Source organism: Rhipicephalus microplus, chromosome 10 (assembly GCF_043290135.1).
Source record: "Rhipicephalus microplus isolate Deutch F79 chromosome 10, USDA_Rmic, whole genome shotgun sequence".
Lineage (NCBI taxonomy): Eukaryota > Metazoa > Arthropoda > Arachnida > Ixodida > Ixodidae > Rhipicephalus > Rhipicephalus microplus.
In genome coordinates, this window is record NC_134709.1 from 67,624,880 (window position 1) to 67,649,006 (window position 24,127).

Consider the following 24,127-nt stretch of genomic DNA (forward strand, 5'->3'; position numbering starts at 1 on the left):
GATGAGATGAGCATGTCGCCTCAGCAGAAGCTGCATGCGTTCAATTTCTGCGTCCAGGAGATGCTCCGTCGCGCGGGACTGAGTGACGTGGCCTACTGGATGGGCCACTTCTTCGAGTCCGGCTTCGTAGTCCTCTGCGCTGTGCTGCTCATGTACGTGCCGCTGTTCGTCATCCCAAACGGCAACGGCACGGCGTTCATCGAGTTCGCCAACCCGGTGGTCATCATGGCCGTGCTGCTGCTCTTCGGCGTGCTTACCATCCTGCACGCCATGCTACTCTCCGTGTTCCTCTGGGGACGTAAGCGGCTCCAAATGGCGCTTTGAGGGCAGCTAGACATGACGAGATGCAGAAAACGAATTTAGGGCAAACAGCCCTGGTTCTCTCTGCAACGCAGTAGCCACGCACCAGAATAACTGAACGCTTTCCATAACGCTGGTATAGCGTAAATATGCAGTGTCACCTATGAGCAGCTTTACATTCTATACTGTCAACGCCGCAAAAACGACTCCCGACAAATGCTTGACGCACAAACACGAAATGTACGGCCATGCTCTGCCATTCCTGGTCTGCACACAAGAGTCTTTGCTAGGCACCTACGTCGTGCTATGGTTATCTCTGGTCCAGTTTACAGTTGAGTTATTTGCTTCGTTTCTTTTGCTTTACTGAGTATGAACTGCACAATTGATAGATATGTGGGGTTTAACGTCCCCAAACCACCATATGATTATGAGAGACGCCGTAGTGGAGGGCTCCGGATATTTCGACCTCCTGGGGTTCTTTAACGTGCAGCCAAATCTGAGCACACGGGCCTACAACATTTCCGCCTCCATCGGAAATACAACCGCCACAGCCGGCATTCGAACCCACGACAAGCGGGTCAGCAGCCGAGTACCTTAGCCACTAGACCACCGCGGTGATGCTTGAACTGCACAAGTAGTCATAATAAAGTTCATACACTAACTCTTCTCTTACAAAAGTTCTTAATAAAAAACAAATACAAGTTATTGAGCAATGACGACAGATCGCATTGAGAGTACATGGTGGTTCAATTAACATACCGTTGAGGAAATTGTTGACGAAGATTGAAAATTGGCCCACGACTTTCAATTGAAAAGCCATCAATGAACTCAATATAGAAAAAACAGAAACAGTTTACGAAATACTTCCTCAATGATATTTCAATAGAAATGAGTCAACTACATTTTTATTGCAAAGTGCTCAACAAAAATATTGTCCACGAAGTATTGAAGCAAGTCAATGAGTATTGCGGAACCATTGATGATCAATAGAGTCGATCATTCGGTCATAGTCCGAAAATGAAAAATCGGGTCATTTTCATAAGAGTTGCTTACCGTAATGAAAATCACTTAATCAATAATGTAGTGTTAATTTTTCGTTGAGTGATGCAGCACAAGGTCAGAAGAAAGCAAACTGATATTTCAATGTAGTTAGCACAAGAAGCAATGCCTATACCCCAAAACAGCCACTTGGACTTGTGGGCCCCAATCACAGCTACTTTGGTGTGACAATAATCGCGCTATCAGCACCACAAGTGCAATGCTATAATGAGGGTTGGTCACGTTGTCTCATTCGAGAACGACCCCCTGTGCTTGTCCAATGCAGCCGTGGTGGCGTTCGCGGCCGCCGTCGTCTACTGGTTCGCGCTGTGCCTGTTGCCATACGCGCAGCTTCAGAACCCGTTCGGGCTCGGCTATTACCTGATCTCCAGGTCCACCAAGCTGATCTCGGCGCTCAGCCCAGTCATGTACTTGCACTGGTGCCTGCGGGCCATCGAGCGCTTCGAAAAATACGGTGAGTGCCTGCAGTAATCTGAAACATTGTTAACTAACAGGGTGTTATAAATATCGGGCAGCACGACCTCAAAAAAAAAAAGGAAATGGTTCTATAGCTGTCACACACCAATAGTCATTGATCAAGTTATTGTATAATGTACAATAAACGAAATTCTGCGAAGGCATGTTTCACTTTCGTGTTATACCAATTCCTGTGAAGGAGGAATCAACCATGCATTCACTAAAGCTTTATCGTATCACGTTAATTGAGACGCATGCCATGCACAGCGCGGTTTTTGGAACTGTAGCATCTGTATGTACACTGCATAACTTGGTTTCTGTGCTCAAAGACATGTTAAATCGATGTCTTTAGTTGGTTACTGATGAAGCTCGCACGTTCTGGAGAGAGAGACAGTAAAGACAATACTGAATAAGCACCGGTGGCTTTCGCACCTGCAAAGCAATAGTCAGTACTATACGTTGTCAACAGTTCTTTACTTGCACGGCACGACTTGCTCTCTTCTCTGGCACAATGGCTATATACGGGTGTGTTGGCTGTGCACCAACCACATCACCATCTCTCGTCGCGCATGCAGGGGTTCAGCTGACGTGGAGGAACATCTTCGACAGCGGCACCACGCTGGACAACGTGAGCGTAGGCGAGCTCTGCCTGCTCAGCCTGTCTGCGGCACTCGTCCTCGTGGGCCTCATCTGGTACCTGGACAACGTGGTGCCCTGGGGATACGGCGTCCCCAAGCCTTTCTACTTCATATTCTCCGTACGTACACAGTGCTGGGGTTTCGGACCTTCTTGGTGTTTTTGTTGGTTTCCTTTCTGTACGCCCGAAGCGCTGATAATGATTCAGCAATTGCTTTCATATCAACTTTTGTGGCCGTTGCACCACTGTGTCTCGCTTGTTGGTCGAACAGTTCCGATATATCTCATTCATAGACGTGATAGCGAATGTTTTGAATCACTGTGTGATTGGTGGCGACTTTCCTTTTTGCAGACCGACTACTGGTCTCCATACAGGAAGTGGAACATTCGAAATATGAACTACGCACAGGACAAAAGTTACTTCGAAGCAGACCCCAAGAACACCGACGCGATCGTCCACTTGATTGACTTGAGCGCCGTGAGTTGGGTCAAATTGTGATACGAATAATTTCTTTAGAATATCTCGAGCCTATATTGGTTTTGATGACGAAAAAATGTTGTCAAGCAATAGATAGCTTTAATCTCTTCGCACGTAAAGTGCTAGATAAAGTCTGAAAACGTGAGATTCCTCTCTTAGTTATCTATCACATCTTTCGGGACGGGATTAAAAGTATGTGCGTAGTCTGAAGCTGTTTCGGAAACCTATTCGGATTTTCAAAAAGATGACGTGGCTGAAAAAAACCTTTGTCCTGAGGAATTAGAACTATGGGGCCAATGTTAAAGGACCCCAGGTGGCCGAAATTTGCGGAGCCCTCCACTAGGCATCTCTCAGAACCAAATGGTGATTTTGGGACGCTAAAGCCGACATATAAATCAATCAATCAATCAATCAATCAATCAATCAATCAATCAATCAATCAATCAATCAATCAATCAGTCAGTCAGTCAGTCAGCTATCAAACTATTGGGCCAACGGGCCTACCGGTGTATTTGCGCTGGCGCCTAAGATATATAGCCACAAGGTTAAGAGATTGTACAGCGAGTGTGAATGACTAATCTATAAAACAGCTGGCATTGATTTCAACTCATCGATTCCGCGCAAGTCCACAGGATTAAGCCCTCAAGGTGGAGGTGAGCTCAGAAGAGATAAGAGGAACTGTCATTGATTTAACTATGTGGAAGCTCAGAAGAAAGTTTGCTTTCCAACCTTCAAGGAACCTGCATTCGTACTTGCTCATCAAATCTTATATTCTCTTGTTTCATTACTGTATTCGAGAAGGCGCACAAAGTACTCGCTTGCGTACTCCTCACTGAGTGAACGTCCAGAAGCGTGCAATGTACTGTTGCGCTATAAAGAAATAAGCCCCACCATTCCATCCTTACTTTCCTTTTTATTAAGAAAATACTGGCATAACAATGTTATATTTCTTGAATATTTGATACCTTTAAATACACTGATTTCTAAGTTTCAATAGTTTTACAATGCGGAACCGCATAGTCAATGAAAATAGCATTTAGCAGTTTCACAATTTCACCAGTGTTAAGTGTTGGTATAAGGAAGTGACATGGCAACAGTCTCGTCCTCTTTCGCTCCTACCCAACCTTATCACAACTTCTTTTGTGTAAGAAAATTTCAATTTTAATACACTGGATTACCAGCATGTTCGCTGAAATAAAGTGGTGACGTATGTTGAAACAGTACCTATTGCAGTGACAGAGATCAAAATTTAGAAGAGAAGCTGCATTCCATGTTACCTTGGTGCGGTGTAAGAAGAGCTGTGTTCCGTTCAAACTAGACCAAGCGTTTTTAAACTAGGCCAAGCTAGACATTTGTTCAGCTTAATGGGAGCACGTGCTCACAGGAATACAATGACGTCGTGATCTTTATGAGAGCATTGCATGACAAAGAGTTAGCTAAGTTCGGCTCCAAGATAATATGATTAACATGCAATTGCAGATTAGTCATGGCGTTGTTGAACACAGTCGCGATAGACTTAAGCTTGTTTGAAGGCGTGATGTCCATGCTAGTTTTGCGAACTCACTGTAAGTTTTTTGAACAGACCAACAAGGCAACTGGTGACATCAAGAATATCATCCTCACGATCTACAACAAGCAGATCACTGTGATACTTGGACCACAAGATTGTGGGCACGTGACTCTTCTTGATATTATCACTGGTGAGTTGTCATTGTTCACTTACCACTTTCCAGCAGGAAAGTGCGCCCACTGTGCTGTCAAGCTTTTGGCACATGTAAAGTTGGGATTGCTTCTGAAGGACTTTTTAGCGTGCGTGGTCATGAAACTCCGACATTCAAGCCAAACCTTGACAAAAAAATACATTTCCAGCTCTGAAAATTAATAGCTTACCAAGTCTCGTAGGGCAAATGACACAAGCATAGTTTCTTGCGGAAATCGGCCATAGAGGAGGCTCTGACTCTAGTGTTTATGGAAGCAGCGATGGTTCACAACGGACGGATCTCGAAAGCCTCGCTGACTGCAATTCCTGAAAAAAAAATACGTAACTACACTGTGTGTATAGGCATCATGATTCTTTGAGTATCTCTCTGTATGAATCGATTTGTACTGAACCTAATTTTTACCGATGTTGCTGTCAAACCAGATGACAATCACACCGGGAACCGTCTTTGTGAAGCATCTTTTATGCGGTTAACTTGTATATTATGTAAACTAAAAGTTCTGCAATCAACTTTAACACCACCAAGGGCGTATGAAGCGCATTTGGCGAACTTATGACTGGCATCAAATTATGGTAGCTAATTCAGTTTTTAGGAGCGAGGCTGTTTTAGCTCGAGCTAGGTCCGGCGGTGCCCCACACGTTGCTAGGCAACGTGACGGAGCACCATGATGGAAGAAGAAAGGAAGAAAAACAAATTAAGAAAGCGGTATAAAATTCATTTGTGAGGTTGGATTGGAACTCGGGTGACTATGATTCGATGGCGAGTGTCGTAACACTCGGATATCCAGGCACTCTAGCCGATCAAGTACTGATGGAAACCATACCATTGATTTGCTAAAGAGGAGAGACCAAGAAAAAGATGAAGAGAGTAACAGAGGGAGACAAAGAAAAGAAAAAAAAACAAAAAGAAATAGACAAGGAGACAAAAAAAGCACAGAATGGCCATGTACGGAGTTGGGATAAGAAAGGGAGGAGTTAGGGGGAGTTCAGATGGTAAGGCATATCATAGGCGTGCATACTGGAGTATAGAAAAACGGTGATGGCGGGAACGGAAGGGATGATTTGGAGTGGGGAAAGTTGCCTGCTTACCTGTCCCCCGTCTTTGCAACACCAGCGCGTAGATGCTCCGATTTTGTTTTACATGCAGAGCATCTCTCGCTCGCGGGTATGTCACGCGTCCGGCATCCGCGCTCACACTACGCAAGCGCGATTCTCCTCCTTCCCTCTCTTCGACAGCTAGCGTTACTCTCTCCCCTTCTCCCCTACAGCGTGCTTACGCTCGCTCCCCCATTGTTCATGCGCATCCCTCTCTCTCTTCTGCTGCGCTCCCCCTCACCTGCCTCACAACGCCGACGAAGGGAGCGTCTGCTAACATACGCTCGCTCTCCATCTCTTCTAGGCTTTAGGAGACCGCCAGGGGGCTCGAAGTAGTGCAGACGCGCTCGCTTCGCGCTCTGGATTCTCATGATTTTTAGAGGTGTTTTCCGTCTGCAACCACTCAAAAACGTTACTATCAGCTTCAAGAAGTTCCGAGGAACGCCTGGGCACCACTCAAGAGGATTTCTTGCCACTTGGAGGTGCCAAAGGACTTCAGAAAGCTCGTCACCCCTAGGACGCTCACCAAACGCTGACCTGGGGAGCCGCCGGCAGCTGCACCGACGCTGGGGACGCCCGCGTCGGAGCTTCATCCAGCTATGGCTCTCAACGCGGCGACCGACCAACAATACCACCTCCTAGACCAGGATGGTACAGCAGACGACCAAATGGATCAACTCCAGGGTGACCACGATACGGTGAGCCGAGACGCTATCGGCGCTCAATCGCACGCAGAAGAGGACGCTAGCTGGCAGGCAGCGAAATCCACCAAGAAACGCAAGCAAGAGGCACTGGAGCGGAGGCGCGGCAGCGCAGGGCTCCAGGACCAAGTTAAGACAGGCACGCCAACATTCAAGAAATTGCCAAAGCTACCGCCGCTGCCGAATGACGATTACAAGATCGTCATTCGTCCAAACCAGGGCCTCCCGCTGAGAAACATTCTGACTCCTACGCTTGCGCAAGCAATCATCGAGGCATGCCAAGCTGGCATCAGAGATGACCATTTCATCCTTAGAATCAACCCAGGGTCAAACATAGCGATTCTGTCGACCAAATATGAGGAAGTGGCGGACAAAGTGCGTCTGATACGCGCCCTTGTGCTTAACGGCAGGGCTCACGCTGTCCGTGCCTACGCCGCAAATGGAGACGATACTCTGAGAGGGGTGATTCACGGCGTGCCGATGAACACCTCAACCGAAACTCTCATGGCGCACCTACGTGTCAGAACGCACGGTGTGGAGATCATCACTGCCAGAATGATAGGCACAACGAAAAGCGCAGCCATTACATTTTTCGGTCCAACGCTACCTCGTACCGTCTACTATTACGGGGGTGAACTCCGCTGCTACCCCTTCCGACCTACGATTCAAGTCTGCAAGGTCTGCCGAGAAAAAGGACACCGCGCGGACGTTTGCCCGCATCCGGATCGCCCCATTTGCCGGCTGTGTGGACTGACTAATCCAACGGATGGACATCCGTGTTCTATTAGTTGCGCCTCGTGCGGGGAAGCTCACCCCACAGGAGATCCAACTTGCAAAAAAGACTTAAGCCGCCGAAGCCTAAACAGCCGCAAGTACAAGCCGGCTACAGTGATAAGCTTCAACAGGGCACTAGCAACGACCCACCGAGGACCAAGAATCTCCGCTGGCTCTCCTCCGAAGAGGAAGAAAACGCCTACAAGTCAGCCGATGACAAGCACAGTTCCCGGTCGCATTCACGGTCCCCGGGCAGAAAGCCGCACTCGCCATCCAAGAAGAGCGCGCCAGCACCGACTCAGCAGAACCTCCACCGCGGTCCTCCAGGAGGGGGAGCCAAAGGCAACGGCGGGGATCAAGGATGCACCCAACAGGCATCATCACTTCCGGTAAGATGGGCGGAAGCCGTGGCTCCCAAGTCTGCATGTACTCCCCCCATCACACAAAACGTACACTATCAAGCAGTAATCGCTGAAAACAAACAGCTTAAGCAACGCCTTTACAAATACGAGAACAAAATAATGTGGCTCGAAAAACAGCTGGCCCAATTAATGGGAGCCACCCCGAAAACTACAGTCCAGGCCTCTCAAAATCTAACTAGCCACCCAAGCGAAAAGCTACGGGACAATGGGCACATCCAACCGCAATCGACACCACCACGAGATCCTGTAGCCAATATAGGAACAGAACAAACAGCGACAAACCTCACTTTACAACAACAACTGCAGCTAATGCAACAGCACATACTGCAGCAAACAGAAGCCCAAATGAAACAGTTCTTTGTCGAATTTCAAGACCTGAAGCGATACGTTCATGAAAGCCTCGACAAAGAAACGAAGCGTCGACGTAAGCAGAGCCAACCGCGGTCCCAGGAGTCCGACGCCAAAAGCATGCTTACCTCGGACGCTGAAAGCACACCCACCTCCTCGCATCATGGCAATTAACCGACGCATAGCAAACGAGAATCTCACTATATGGTCTTGGAACTGTCGTTCCCTGCACAACAAGCACGCTACACTCACTCTATACATAAAGGCGGCGCTGGTTCCTCCTGACGTAATCTGCTTGCAAGAGGTGGGAGCCAGGCCTAAAACAGTTTCTGGCTACAAACTGTACATGGATCCAAATACACCTAAGATTGCAACACTCATCCGGAAAGAATTGGCAGCTACATGCATAACGGCACCGAACGAAGAGACGCAACACCTTATCGTAACGCTCTGGCCAGCGAAGAAAGGACGCCCGAGGCAGGTTATATGTAACATATACAGTCCCCCACAAGACAGAAAAGCAGAATTCAGCAATATCTTCCACTATTTGAACAACAAGCTTCAACCACGCGACCGCTTGATCATCACTGGGGACTTCAACGCTTGGCACACCACATGGGGTTATAGCGCAGACAGACCCAAAGGTACGCGACTTTTAGAAGCGATACAGCGCTACGACTACACACTCCTCACGACACCGGGCATACCGACTCGTATAGGAAACAGTGTCAACAGGGACACCACTCCCGACCTTACCATAACGAACAATGCCGCGACCATGCGCTGGAGTGTGCTGGACGACAATCTGGGTAGCGATCACAATATTGTGCAAATAACATATGAAACAGCTCGACTGCGACGCCCGCTCGGAAAAGCCAGACTGACTAACTGGACTAAATATAGAGAGCAACAGGAAGTAAACGGGCCCAAGCCAACAACTATAGCCCAATGGACACCGTACATTAAGGGTCTCTATGACAAGAACACCAAGATATATCAAACAACTACCGACGCACCTGCCATTGACACCCACTTGACACATCTTTGGGAAGCTCGTCGAGGCCTCACGAAACGGTGGCGCCGACAAAAGCTAAATAAGAAACTCAGACTCCGTATAGCAAAAATCACGGAGGAAGTAAACGCATACTCAAAGGAACTTTACAACAACAACTGGCGCACCTTCTGCGATTCCTTAAAAGGCACATTAAGCACGAAAAAGACGTGGAACATCCTACGGAGTCTTTTGGATCCCTCTGCAACAAGAACCGAAACAAACGCTACCCTTCAACGGCTAGCTGGGGAATTTCAAGGTGATCCGGATCAGTTAATAGAAGAGCTGAAACAACGCTACACAGGAGAACGCAAGCGAAACGTTAGCCCAACACCCAGTCAAGAATACAATGGAGAACCCAACACTGAGCTCGACGCCCCCATAACCTTTGCTGAGGTTTATGCAGCGGCTCAAAGCTTCAAAAGAAATACAGCGCCCGGATTGGATGGCATTACAAATGCCATGGTACGGAACCTCAGCGATGAAGCATTACAAGCCATCACAGACCACTTTAATCAGGAAGTCTGGACACCGAGTGGAAAGATACCTGCAGAATGGACACTGGCACAGGTTGTACTCATACCTAAACCAGGCAAACGGCGAAGCCTTGATCAGCTACGACCAATTTCTTTGACGTCATGCATTGGCAAGCTCTTCGAAAAAGTTATACTCACTCGCCTTGAGCAATACACAGAAGAACGGGGGCTTCTACCAACATCTATGTACGGATTTAGGCGAGGAGTGTCTACCCAGGATATCTTCTTACTGCTTAAAGAGGAAGTGCTTAACCCAGCGCCAGGTAGTCTCAACAATCTACTCGTTGCACTCGACATCGAAAAAGCATTTGATAATATTGCGCACTCTACCATACTAGACGGTCTTGCAGCCATAGGATGCGGACAACGCATATTCAACTATGCCTCTGATTTTCTTGGAAATCGCAAGGCGCAGATTGGCATAGCTGGTACCAAATCATCACCATACGACCTCCCACTGAAAGGCACACCTCAGGGCTCCATCTTGTCTCCATTTTTATTCAATATCGGCCTTCGGAAACTAGTCCTCCAGCTGGAGACTGTACCAAACCTGGGCTGTGCCTTTTACGCGGACGATATTACGCTATGGGCAACAAAGGGCTCCTATGGAGAACGATAAGATGTACTGCAAACTGCTATAGACATGATTCAAGGCTACCTCACTGCTGCAGGCATGTCGTGCGCACCTAGCAAATCGGAATATTTGCAAATAAGACCCCCACGCACTCGGTCCAACCGTGCACCCGCGCTGCAGCTAAAAATTGCCGGACAGATCATCAACAGGACCCCAGTAGCTCGAATATTAGGCATGCACGTGCAAGAAAACAACAGCGTAAAGACTGCAATAGGCAAACTCAAACACACCGTAAAGAGTATTGCATCCCTTACAGCTAGAATTGCGCGAAGTAATGATGGGATGACAGAGGCCGACACGATACGCCTTGTACAGGCCTTCGTTCTCAGCCGAGTCACGTTCGCTCTTCCCTTTCAATCAACACGCAAGCCCGAAATAGAGCAGATTGACAGACTCATCAGAATTGCGTACAAAGCAGCATTGCGACTTCCGAACAGCACAAGCACAGAAAAACTCATGGGACTCGGCATGCATAATACGTATGAAGAATTGGCCGCCGCCACGCTAATCGCACAGCGAGAACGACTCACCACTACGCTCCAGGGAAGAACACTCCTACAGAGGCTGGGATACCCTCTCACCCCTCAATACTGTGGCGATGAGACAGTCATTGTACCCAAGCAAATACGTGATCAAATAATCGTGGAACCAGTTCCAAAAAACATGCACCCGCTCTACAACAAAAAGCGCCGTCAAGCGCGAGCACGAAAACTCCTGCAGAGAAGTAGTGATCCAGACGCTTACTTTACCGACGTCAGTCTTTATCCCGCGCCACCACAAGGCTCCAGAAAACAAGCATATGCATTGGCAGTGACTAACCAAAGCAAAGTCGTGGCCTGCGCGTCCCTACGCACCAGATCAAGTGCCACCGCAGAGGCAGCAGCCATAGCCTTGGCAATCAGAGAAGCCGAAAGAAGGGGGCGCTCAGCGTATATTTTGACAGACTCACAAGCTGCATGTCGCTTATACCTTAGAGGCACACTTCCAAGGTGCGTCACTGATATTTTGGGGTCCATGTTGATGGAGGCACATGGCGTCACTTGGTGCCCAGGGCATGATGGCCTGGGGGGGGGGAACGAGGAGGCAAACTGCGTAGCTCGCGGACTTACTGGCCGAGACGCAGGACTCTCCTCAGGACACCTCACAGGGCATCATGAAGAGCAAAGTGTAACAAGCAGGCAGATATTGGAAAACCAACGCCTTACAAGACGCACGTACGCCCCTCCACATCCGAACTTAAGCAGCCAACAAGCCCGGGATTGGCGCCACCTCCAAACGAACACATACCCCCACATATCAAAACTACACGCAATTTTTCCACAGATATACACAACAGGGGTATGCCCATGGTGTAGTAACCACACAGCCACACTTACACACATAACCTACCAATGTACCGAGCGGCCAGCCAATGCAGTATCTAGGTTTGTGCGCTCACTACAAACACTCACAACGTGGTCTTGGGAGGCACGGCTTTCCGAGCTGGCACTGGGGAGCCAACTGGTGACCCTAGACCAGGCCCGGCGAGCCGCTGTGGCCAGTGGGGCTCTACAAGAGGGCTCCACCCGGGATTAGTCACGTAATTTTAATTCTTCAATAAAGTTTATTCTCTCTTCTCTTTTCTAGGCTTTACTCCCTGCGGCAACTCGCAATGCCGACGCAGGTAGCGTCTACTAGCGAGTTTCTTGATTAAAAAAAAAAAAACGACTGCTTGGGCCGCAAAAACGCAATGCTCCACATCACCCCTAGGTATCCTTTCTCTTTGCTTAATATGTTATGCAAGCAAAAGTTGAAGGGCTACTTACACAAAATTTCGTGGCCGAAATAGCCTGCGTGATCAATTCTCGGCCGCGAGCACGCGTATATCATCTGCAAAATATCAATAGCGAATATAGCTTGGAAGCAATTTTAAATCAATCTTGAAGTTTACGTGAGCGATGGACTCCATCACGATATTGACACCCTCAAAGGGGACCCTTGGGGACCCCCTACTTTCCTCACATGAGCACACTTCAAAATGTTATTACGACGTTTTTCTTTGGTCAGGCTTTCTCCTCCCTAGTCCGTGGCCATAGCGCGTTTAAAGTTTTGTGCTTGATGACATTGCTATTCCGTTTACAGTACGAAAAACTAGTTCATGAAAACCATGTTGAAGGGTGTCATAGTTGTATTCTCACGTAATCGAGCGTTGTACCCGCTAGGTGGCGATAGTAGCACCCAGGGGCTTGTCGCTTTTGACACCGCAAAAGTCACTATAGTGTCTGTTTCGGTTTCAAATGCTCGTTATTACCGACTATAGTAGGTAATAACGAGCCTTTGTCTGTCGCGTGCTGCAGAAAATGATATGTCGTGTTACGATTAACAGGTCCCAGGAACACACTGCAGCAAGAAAACGTGAGGCCATTTTTTTCATCAGTACCCTTTTGAGATGGCTGAAAGACTGCGCAAGGAGACAAATGAATTTTTGTAATTTTTTTCTGTATCAGCTGTTTCTGCCCACACAATGTTGTGGGGCTGAATGCAAAGTTTTTTGACGACGGCTGACTTCATCATGCACGCATATAAGCTCGCCGTTGAGTGATAGGAACTCCTTGTCAATGTAATGGCAGGAATGTTACTCATGGGACGCTTATTAGGATTTAAATGTTTTGAAGCGCCATAGGTACGAAAATTGAGACTTTTTCCGCCATTCCTCAGAATGACTCGATCAGTGTAATTGTACAGATGTAGTCATTGGTGGAGGACACACCAATGTAGTGATTTCTGCTGGCATTCTAGGGAAATGTTTCAATAAGTGTGTTCGTTTTTACAGGGAGGCAGCGTCCGACAAGCGGAGAAGCTTACGTGTGCAACTTCGACGCTTCCGGTTTATCGGGCCGAGCGTGGGAGTACTTAAGCGTATGTCCAGAAGAGCGAGAGCTGTTCGATGACATGACCGTCGAGGAGCACCTGCTCTTCTTCTTGTTCGTGAGTGACGCCCCACTAATCGCCAAACGTCATTAGGCTAAGTTGATTCCTGAAGGGACACCATGAGAATTGTGACACCACTGAGATCTTAGACAAGCTTCAAGCCAACCGCGACGTTTCTCTGTGGCCTGAAGTGACATAATCTGACCACCTCGTGCTCGAGCGACCCCTATTTTAGCTTGCCTTCCGCTGTCGCATGAGTTCACGCTTCATTGAACCGTAAGCATGGTTGACGTGGCCACAATAAGAGGGCTGAACCGATCCCAATAAGTCATCAAGAAGAATACGAACTCACTGGGTTATTTTATCTTTTGTGTTGAACATTTGTGAACGGGAAATGTTTTCTCTGAAACATAGCATGTATATTTGCAAACGAAAGATTATTACGAACAAAATTCTCCAATAAGTTATAATATTGTCACAAAGACACAGGCACGCAGGTACAAAATAGGGCGTTTACTTTCGCAACCCAAGGGCCAGAAACGCGAACACCAGAGCACGCGCACACAGATCTACTTCGTTGTCCTCTTCAGATGCTGGCTACTATAGTTGCCAGCCTACCTTGCGTCAATTCCCCCCTTTCAAGAGAGACCGTCCCGGTCGATTGATTGAGATGCTAGAGGTGGCCATGAAAGAAAAAAAATGATCACGTCAATGAAAAAAAAAAGCCCACGCTGTTGTGGATAATAAGGAAAAAGTTCGAAGTGTTCATAAGTCGCGGGTATGGTACGGTTTCATCCGTACTACATGGACTACTTCTGGACGTGGACGTCTTCGGTTTAAACTGGTGTCGGAGCTTTGGGGAACTACCTCGTAATTCACGTCACTGAGGCAGCGCACAACTTCGTAAGGGCCAAAGTAGCGCCGCAATAGCTTCTCCGAAAGCCCACGATGTCGAACTGGTGTCCACACCCATACATAGTCACCTGGTTGATAGTGGACGCTCCTTCGGCCTTGGTTGTAACGGCGAGCGTCGATATCTTGCTGCGCGCGAATGCGGTTCCGTGCAAGCTGGCGGGCTCCCTCGGCTTTCTCAACGAAGTCGTCAACGCTGTCATTTCCGCTGTTGTCCTGGTCTACAGGGAGCATAGCGTCTAACGGTGTTGTGACGCGACGGCCATAAACAAGCTCGAATGGTGTTAGGTCTGTGGTCTCTTGCACAGCGGTGTTATAGGCAAACGTGACGTACGGCAAAATTTCATCCCACGTTTTGTGCTCTACGTCAACATACATAGATAGCATGTCGGCCAATGTTTTGTTTAACCTCTCCGTCAAGCCGTTTGTTTGGGGATGATAAGCTGTTGTTTTCCGGTGGTTGGTGTGCGTCAGCTTGGTGACTTGTTGCAATAACTCTGCCGTAAATGCTGCTCCGCGATCGGTTATGAGAACAGCAGGTGCACCATGGCGCAAAACAATGTCGTGGACAAAGAATCTGGCGACTTCAACTGCAGTTCCCTTAGGCACAGCTTTGGTTTCTGCATAGCGAGTCAGATAGTCGGTCGCGACAATTATCCACTTATTTTCTGAGGATGACGTAGGGAAGGGACCAAGAAGATCCATTCCTACTTGCTGAAATGGTGCTCGAGGTGTATCTAAAGGTTGGAGGAAACCGGCGGGCTTTGCGGGTGGAACTTTACGCCTCTGACAGTCACGGCAGGTGCGGACATAGCGCTGAACGGACGAATACAGCTGTGGCCAGTAGTACTTCTGTCGGATGCGCGCTAATGTCCGAGCAAAGCCTAAGTGACCAGCCGAAGGATCGTCATGGCACGCCTGCAAAACTTCCTCACGCAGTGCCATTGGAACGGCGAGGAGGAAAGTTTCCTGGCTGCTCTCAAGATTTCTCTTGTAGAGAACATTGTTCCGCAGGCAATACGTAGCCAAACCACGCGAGAGTCGGCGTGGGACGACAACGTCTTCTCCTTGAAGATGCTGGATGACAGGAAGTAGCTCAGTGTCCTCACGTTGAAGCTCAGCCATCTGCACCACATCGACGATGCCAAGAAACGGTAAATCTTGTTCAGTGTCAGATGACGTCGGGGAAATAGGAGCACGAGACAGGCAGTCAGCATCTGTATGCTTATGTCCTGATCGGTAGACCACCGTTATGTCGTACTCTTGAAGGCGGAGGCTCCAGCGGGCGAGGCGGCCTGATGGATTCCGTAGATTGGCAAGCCAACAGAGCGAATGGTGGTCACTGACCGCTCGAAATGGCCGGCCGTATAGGTAGGGTCGAAACTTGCTAATGGCCAAAACGACTGCTAGGCACTCTTTTTCGGTGGTAGAGTAATTAGCCTCTGCTTTTGTGAGACTGTGGCTCGCGTAAGCGATCACACGCTCTGCGCCGTTCTGCCATTGAACTAGAATGGCTCCGATTCCCACGTTGCTGGCGTCTGTGTGGATCTCGGTGTCGGCAGTGTCGTCGAAATGTGCCAGCACTGGAGCTGTCTGCAGTCGATTGCGCAGCTCTACGAAGGCTTGTTGTTGTTCTTCCGTCCATACGAAAGGTACATCTGGCCGTGTCAGTCTTGTAAGAGGTTCCGCAATTTTCGAAAATCCTTCGACAAAACGGCGGTAGTACGCACAGAGTCCGAGGAATCGCTGAACAGCCTTTTTGTCTCCCGGGCGAGGGAAATCGGCAACGGCAGCCAACTTCTCCGGATCTGGTCGAACACCCCCCGGGCTAACCACGTGGCCGAGAAACTTGAGTTCCTGATAGCCGAAGTAGCACTTTTCGGGCTTGATGGTAAGGTTCGCTCTCCTTATTGCAGTGAGGACACTTTTTAGCCTTGAAATATGCTCGTCAAATGTGGTTGAAAACACAACGACATCATCCAAGTATACAAGACACGTCTGCCACTTTAGTCCAGCTAGTACAGTATCCATCATGCGTTGAAACGTGGCGGGAGCGGAACAGAGACCGAAAGGCAGCACTTTAAATTCGTACAGCCCGTCAGGCGTCACGAACGCGGTTTTCTCACGGTCGCCTTCGTCAACTTCAATTTGCCAGTACCCTGACTTGAGATCTAGTGATGTGAAGAACTGGGCGTGGCGTAGACGGTCTAAGGCGTCATCAATCCGTGGCAGGGGGTAAACGTCGCGTTTCGTGACTTTGTTAAGCCGTCGATAGTCAACGCAGAAGCGTAGTGTGTTGTCTTTTTTCTTTACTAAGACAACAGGTGATGCCCACGGACTTGTCGAGGGTTGGATGACGTCATCATTCAGCATTTCTTGAACTTGACGCTTAATCACCTCTCTTTCCTTCGGGGACACACGGTATGGATGTTGGCGAAGAGGCCGCGCCGACTCCTCGGTAACAATGCGGTGTTTTGTAACGGTGGTACGCTGAACTTTCGATGCTGTGGAGAAACAGTCCGAGAATTCCCTCACAAGGTTTAGCAGCCGCTCTTTTCGTGAATCTGGCAAGTCTGGATTAACGTGAATGCGGCTTCCCAGGTCAGCACAAGCTTTTGCATGTGGTGAAGTCGTATCCATTGTGCTGATATCGAAAAAGTCGGCTATTTCACTGAGGAAAGCGACAGTAGTCCCTCTAGGAACGTGCTGAAACTCATTGCTGAAGTTGGTCAGCAGAACTCGAGACCGTTTATTCTCTAACCGAACAAGGCATCGGGCTATGCATATGTTTCGTTTGAGCAGCAGCGGGATATTTGCCTCAGCAATACCTTCAAAGTCGTCGAAAACGTCGCAGGCTAGCAAGGTGAACACGCTACTCTTCGGCGGTAACGTGACGTCATCGTCAACAATTCTCAGAGCATTGACGTAACTGCCGTGAGGGTTGCGCGCTAAAGCGTGTGCCGTAGAAAACGTCACTTGCGACTGTTGCAAATCAATCACGGCTCCATTATCACGCAGAAAGTCCAGTCCGAGAATTAGGTCCCTCGAGCAACTCGGCAGTATTATAAAATCTCCGAGATACGTAAATCCGTGAATACTGACTCGCGCTGTGCACCGCCCCACCGGAGTAAGAAGATGGCCCCCTGCCGTACGTATCTGCGACCCAGCCCACTGGGTGGAAACCTTCTTCAGCCTGCAGGCAAGACCCTTGCTCATAACAGAGGTGTCTGCTCCAGTGTCAATTAGCGCCATTACTTCTTCGTCGTCCACAGTTACCGCAATGTTTGATGTCACCACTCTTCGCATCCCGTTTGACTGCGTCTGTACATCTTTTTGCTGTTGTCGCTGTCGTCGTAGTGGAGGATCTTCCGTAGAGTCAGCGTCAGCGGCCTCACCTCCGGAGGTCGCTGAACTCAGTTTTCCCGACTTGCAGGACTGGGTGAACGGCGTCTTGGAGCGCCGCGTGAATAGGCTGGGCTCGGTGACCTGTAGCGAGCAGGCGACGACGAGCGAGGCTCTTGTGACCGATGTTCAATACTGCGACGATTCGAGATGAAACTCTCTATTTCCTGTGGTCGCTCGCCAGGTCGTGGACGAGGGGCATTAGGCGAAAATCCACGGAGACCCACACGACGGTATGGACATGTCCGGTAGACGTGTCCGGCTTCCCCGCAGTGGAAGCAAAGGGGCCTGTGGTCGGGTGTACGCCAGATGTCACTCTTTCTCGGTCTTGCTTCGGCGATCAACGGTGAGCTGCGAGGGCGGAAGCCTACCTCCATCTGTTGAGCGTGTCGCTCATTGGGGTAACATACGCTGGTGGAACTGCACGATGGACGACGTCGCACTGCTTCCGCGTAGGTCATCTCGACGCAGTGCCTCTGTTGTGGCGCTTCGGATGGTTGGAGAGCGTGAACGGCTTGCCGTAGCTCGGCGCGTACCATCTCTGCAACGGAGAGCTGCTCTGCAGGTGAAGCAGTCACCTGCATCTTTTGTAGCTCTTCCTTAATGAGAGCTCTGATAAGCTCTCGCAACGCGCTGATGTCATTGCCGAGAGTGACAGAAGTGACCTCACTTGGGTTTACACCACGGTTATACTGTCTGGCACGCTGTTGAAGGGCCCTCTCCATGGCAGTGGCTTCCTCATGGAACTCCACAAGTGTCGCAGGCGGGTTTCGAATCAGGCCGGCAAAAATCTCTTCTTTAACACCACGCATTAGGTGGCGAACTTTCTTGGATTCGGACATGGAGGGCTCCGCACGCTTGAAAAGCCGATCCATGTCCTCTACGTAGGTCGTCACCCTTTCGTTAGGGCCTTGAACCCTTGCCTCTATAGCACGCTCCGCTGTCTCCTTCCTGTCCTCTCGGGAAGATGCCTTGAGGAACTGCCGTTGAAACTCCTCCCATGACGTAAGCGCTGCTTCATGGTTCTCAAACCACGTTTTCGCGGAGTCCTCCAGGAAGCAGTACACATAGCGTAGCTTACGCTCTGGTGTCCAATCGTTGATGACGGCGACCCGGTTGAAATGCTCGAGCCAGTCGTCGGCATCTTCAAAAGCAGCTCCATGAAATGTCTTCGGCGTCTTGGGCTGGTTGATAACCAGGTGCGCTGGTGCTGGCGCGGTGACGTTAGGCGGGGTTTGATTCATAGCCCTCTGACGTTCAGGCAGCAAACCGTGCTGTGGCTCGAGTCCCTGGAGACGACGGCTGGAACGTACGTGCACAGGGGTAAGTTCGGCTGAGCTACTCGATGGACTTGCGTCAGGGGTGCTCTCAGGGGACCGTATCATCTACCGTACCCAGCACCTCCACCAGAAAATGTCACAAAGACACAGGCACGCAGGTACAAAATAGGGCGTTTACTTTCGCAACCCAAGGGCCAGAAACGCGAACACCAGAGCACGCGCACACAGATCTACTTCGTTGTCCTCTTCAGATGCTGGCTACTATAGTTGCCAGCCTACCTTGCGTCAATATTACGCCCTTGCGAGCATATAGCCCACTGACACCAGTGCGACACTTATTTGAACACCTGACTTCGGGATTAAGCGAAGCCTTGTCCTTCGTATCGCACGTGGTTTTGGTTATAGAGATTGGCGACAAGACATCAGCCGCAGTGCTAAAAAAGGTAACCTATAATATCTCCTCTCTCTCTCTCCCTGTATATATATATATATATATATATATATATATATATATATATATATATATATATATATATATATATACCTGTGTGTGTGTGTGTGTGTGTGTATATACATATGGGAAAGACGTGTATACCTAAAGGTTCGTTTTGACACAATATTAATGATATCTAACTGACAATAATGCCAATGAAATTATAGTGGAAGTTATTAGGCCGATTGTAATGTAAATCTGAAGAAAGCAAAATGGCTGAAAAGACAACTTGCCGTGAATATATATATATATATATATATATATATATATATATATATATATATATATATATATATATAAGGAGAGAAGTGTATACCTATTTTTTCACAATATTAATGAGATCTAACAGACAATAAATCTAAAGAAAGTATAGGGGAAGATATTAGACCAAATTGTAAAGTAAATATGAAGAAATGTGGGTGAAAAGATAACTTGCCATGGGCAGGATCCGAACCTGCGACCTTTGAATGACGCGTTCGATGCTCTACCACTGAGCTACCACGACAGCTATCTCCCCAGCCACTTTATAGGGTTTATATGTGAAATAAACGTGGGAGTGTCAGTCAGCGCCACCAGTAGCCATGGCGGCGATTGTGGCACACTCTTTAGATCCTGTTTGGCGTCACGTAGCACGTGAACTTGTTACGAGTGGGCAGCTGACCAATAATCCTCCGTATACAACCCAAAGGCACTAAGTCTGCGAGTACGAGACCCTCGTTAACCCTCGTTAATAAGGAAAGAAGTGTATACCTGAGGGCTCGTTTTTCAGTGTTTTTACACAATATTATTAAGATCTAACCGACAATAATGCCAAGAAATATATATATATATATATATATATATATATATATATATATATATATATATATATATATATATATATATATATATATATATATATATATATATATATATATATATATATATAATATTGTGGCTGCTTTCGCTAATGCGCAGCTGCGCCTGGTGCCGGTGAACACTGGCGAGGCGTACGTCACCATGCTGATGCGACAGCTGAACATCGAACAGTACAAGGACACTCTGGTGTCCGCGTTGCCACCACGGGTGAAGCGGGTCGTGTGCGTCGCCATCACGGCTTGCGCCGTAGAACAGGTAAAGCCTCAAATTTTGCGGCGAAGATGTTAACGTATAGGCTATGGCTGAACGCGTCCGTAAAGATGACTTGCACGTGAAGCCATGAACGCAGTTTCTAAAAGGAATCGGCACTCCACGATGGCGGCTTTGATGGCAAACAAGTTGCGTCTGTGTTTGAACGATGCGGCAAGGACTTCTCTGTGCGTGAATAAATGAGAGTACCGGCATGTCATGTTTTTATAGCATTGATGTGACATCAGAATTGCCGCCTCCCCATAAGCTGGTCGTCCGAAATGGTACTTTCAGTGACCTCAAAGAAATCCGTCTATACGTGAGGTGCGTAGGAGTATAATAATCTGTGCTCCTCGCCACTATCGTTGTGCATTTCACAAGTGTCGCGGTGCTCGGTGGCGGCACTCCCCACCAATCGTTGAATGCCTTTGTCTCGTATCACTGACATCATGCTAGTGTATTTATCAGCACTGCACATTTAGACTTGCTGTGCGATGAACGCTTGTCATTGGCTCGAAGGAAGAGCGGGATTTGAAGAAGCCAGTGGCACCGCAGTGCTTAATTATATAGGGAATACCGTATACTGACGCTCTTGGACTGAACCTTCTAGACGAACATGGAAACAGTAGTTAAAATACAAAGAAATCTTGTTCATGAAGGTTCCACACATTCAAAGAGGGTGGGTGGGATATGGGCATTCTTTTGGTTGGGGATTATGGTTTGCATAAGGGGCTGCGCAACAATAACAACCGGGATGGAGGTATTGAAGCACTTGGGCCTATAGCTGGAGTCATGAGGGCGCTGTAGCTCTTCAAAGGCGCCGAGTGTGTGACCGAGCTTGCGATTGCTCTCCTAGGAGAATTCCCGTGACACATGCTCCATAGCTTCAGTAGTCCTAAGGTGTTTTCTTTTAATTTTTGAAAGAAAAGCGAACATTAAGAAAATAAGGAGGGAACCTAAACACGCATTGCGTGAACCAAATGCGTTTTCATACCCAGTTGCGAATCCCTCATTTTCATTTTGTTTGACCGCTGACCAGAAGGTCGCGCGATCAAATCAAGTTCACAAAGGCCGCACTTCAATGGAGGTGATTTGTATGTTCGTAAATATAGGTGCACACTAGGTCCAGATAGTAGAAATTTCCGGAACCCCCCATAACGGCGTTCCTCGTAATAATATGGTGGTTTTAGTACGCAAAACAACAACAATTGTAATAATCCTTGTCAATTGCCATGACGGGTCAATGCTTCGGCAGTGTCCTGGTTCTTATCTATACGAAGGTGCCGAAATAACTTCGAATTAACGTGGTCATCGCCACGCATTCGCAGACGCCCCTGGTGATCTTTCCCGACCCGACCCGGTTGATGGACCCCAAGGGCCGCCACCAGGTGTGGGAAGTTCTTGCACGCCTGAGTCGGCGCAGCAGCGTGCTTGTCACCACTAAGAGCATCGAAGAGGCCGAGATCCTCGCGGACAGGCTCGTCATCATGCGCGAGGGAAGCGTCGTGTGCGCCGGGTCACCCTCGTGGCTCAAGACCAGGTTCGACTCTGGCTTCTTCCTGCGGTTCACCAAGCTACCGAACTTCAGGTACGCTGAAGGTCAGGGCCGCATGAACTGATGTAGGGGCTGACCCGCTTATGCCTTGTCTATCTATGGCTGTGACGTAGACAGCATTGCTTTGAGGGTTTCAACTTCCCTCCCTGAAATGTTTGCGTCTTACTTGATTCCATCGTTTGCAAGTACTCTCATAGGCATCATTGGGATGTGTTAAAGTGTGCACATGCGCACACGCATGCATATACATATACGAACATAAATAAAGAAGGCTGAAGCACCCGAAAAATGCCCCCGCCTCTCAAAAAGGAATCGCGAGGTAATGTGAATGCATTTAGAGCGCGAAGAGAGAGTGCCGTTGCCTTCAGATGTTCGCCTTCACCGACCTTTGCCATCGCCTTGAAAGGCGCCCAGTCAGCGAACAGTCGAGAGTGAGGAGCGAGCGGACGGGAGAGGAAAGCACCAGCGTTCTCGGCTCGGCGTTGGCGTTTCACAGAGGCGTCTTGAGCATTCATTTCCGGAGGTCCTTGAGAGGTGCCCAGCCAGCGAGGGAAGAGAATCTTGAAATGAAAGAGATAAAGAGTGGGAATTAAGTGACACTGTAACTGTCTCTCGGGAGAGGACGCCACAACCGCGTCACTTGGCGCAGAAGGGGGAAGAAGGGTAAGGGAAGATTTAGAGGGTAGTGAGAGGTATGGGTGTTGGGGGGTGTAACCGAAGACTGACTCATGAACGCTTAGTGCAGTGTGGTCGTGCGGGGACCCCGGGACGTAGGTCCCGAATCCCTTGGTTAAATAAAGCTTTGCCTCCTGGCAGCTAACACACACACATAGACAAATTGAACTTCCTAACCCCTGCTGTCCTAATTGTCCCTCCCCATACGCTGACCTGTCACACTGCCTGTTTTGCTGTCCAACTGCTCAGCAATCCAGCTATTATCCTCCCCCATCTCTTTCCATCACCTCCTGGCTCGACTGGATCGGCGCCGAAGGGGAAGAAGAACAGCGTCGACTGATCGCACAGGCGGTCGAAATGCTCGGCCTGTAAATTTGGCTGAATAAAAGTCTGTTACTACGACTACTACTCGCCGTCAGGTTAAGTCGGCGTGGTCTAGAGGCTGTCTGCGTCCTACATCCGCGTGTCTCCACGCTTCCAGCCAGCGAACGGTTGAGAGTGAGGCGCCAGTGGATGGTAGAGTGGGGTGCACGGAAGAGAGAGTGAACGACAAAAGAAGGAGTGGTGAATCACTGTACTTGCCTTCCCCTATCCTCTCTCGCACAAATTGCTCCGGTTGTTAGGGGCGAAAATAAGCGTGTGCGCCAGCAGCTGTTGTATGGGAGAGGGAGTGAGAGTGGAGAGCTAACACCTCCCGGCGCGTGAACACCGCCGCGGACAACGTAGAATGCCGGACATAGCCCTACTAAGAAGCGTATTCACATTAAAAATTTTCAGGCTATACTTCTCTTTCATGGTCAGCAAACGATTAGCGGCAGAGTCACACCATGACGACTTAGTGGTTATATGGACTCGTTTTGCTAATTCACGTAGGTCACGGTCCCCTTCTAATGGAAGCGAATACACGAAAGCCTATGTACTGAATTCAGGCCCACGCTAAAAAAATATTAGAAACATAGGTTGTAAAATTTGTATGAAACGAAAGCCACATGTGTCACACGAAAACAGCCACTTGGTGAAAAGCCGGCGCGATTACAAAAAGTCTACATCACTGCAAAGGTAGAGTATAGCAGTGGTGCAGCTGTATGATGGAAGAAACCGAAACGCAAGAACATCGAGCACCCTTCTGTGGCACTCCCCAATTTGACATCACATGGACACTTTCAGCTGTCAGCGAGGATACACAAGAACGTGGAGCGAAGGACATGGAAGGAAAAGACAAGGAAGACGGACGGTTCAGCATGGGAGATGGAAGATGGAAATTAAGATACCAAAAAAACGAGCCAAAATTGGCATTTTTGTAAGACCGAGTCGGAATATTGATTTTTGCATTAGGTTATATAGTTTTGTGTAGTATATCGCTGAGGTCCTCGCTCGTTTCTTTGGAAGTGGTTGGCAATAAGTGGTTGTGCTGCTCTATACTTTTTTGTTTATCTCTCGCTCTCTCGCTTTAATAAAATTACCATTTGACACTTGTCCTATTCATTTTTTTTCAAAATTCGGTAGTCTGCAATACTTTGAAACAGCAGATTGTTGTTTCATTTTCATTATTTTAAGATTACATTTTACCCACACAACCCTGT

At 48.5% G+C, this 24,127-nt stretch overlaps 1 protein-coding gene across 1 annotated transcript; it reads left to right on the top strand.

Moving 5' to 3' along the window:
- The first annotated feature begins 12 nt into the window (after nt 1-12).
- LOC142774295 (phospholipid-transporting ATPase ABCA3-like) lies at nt 13-21,933 on the top strand. The gene is made up of 8 exons (XM_075874692.1): nt 13-298; nt 1,625-1,813; nt 2,391-2,572; nt 2,804-2,929; nt 4,512-4,629; nt 13,023-13,177; nt 20,165-20,320; nt 21,643-21,933. The coding sequence occupies exons 1-8, from the start codon at nt 13-15 to the stop codon at nt 21,931-21,933; spliced, it is 1,503 nt and encodes a 500-aa protein (XP_075730807.1).
- Nucleotides 21,934-24,127: the final 2,194 nt, after the last annotated feature.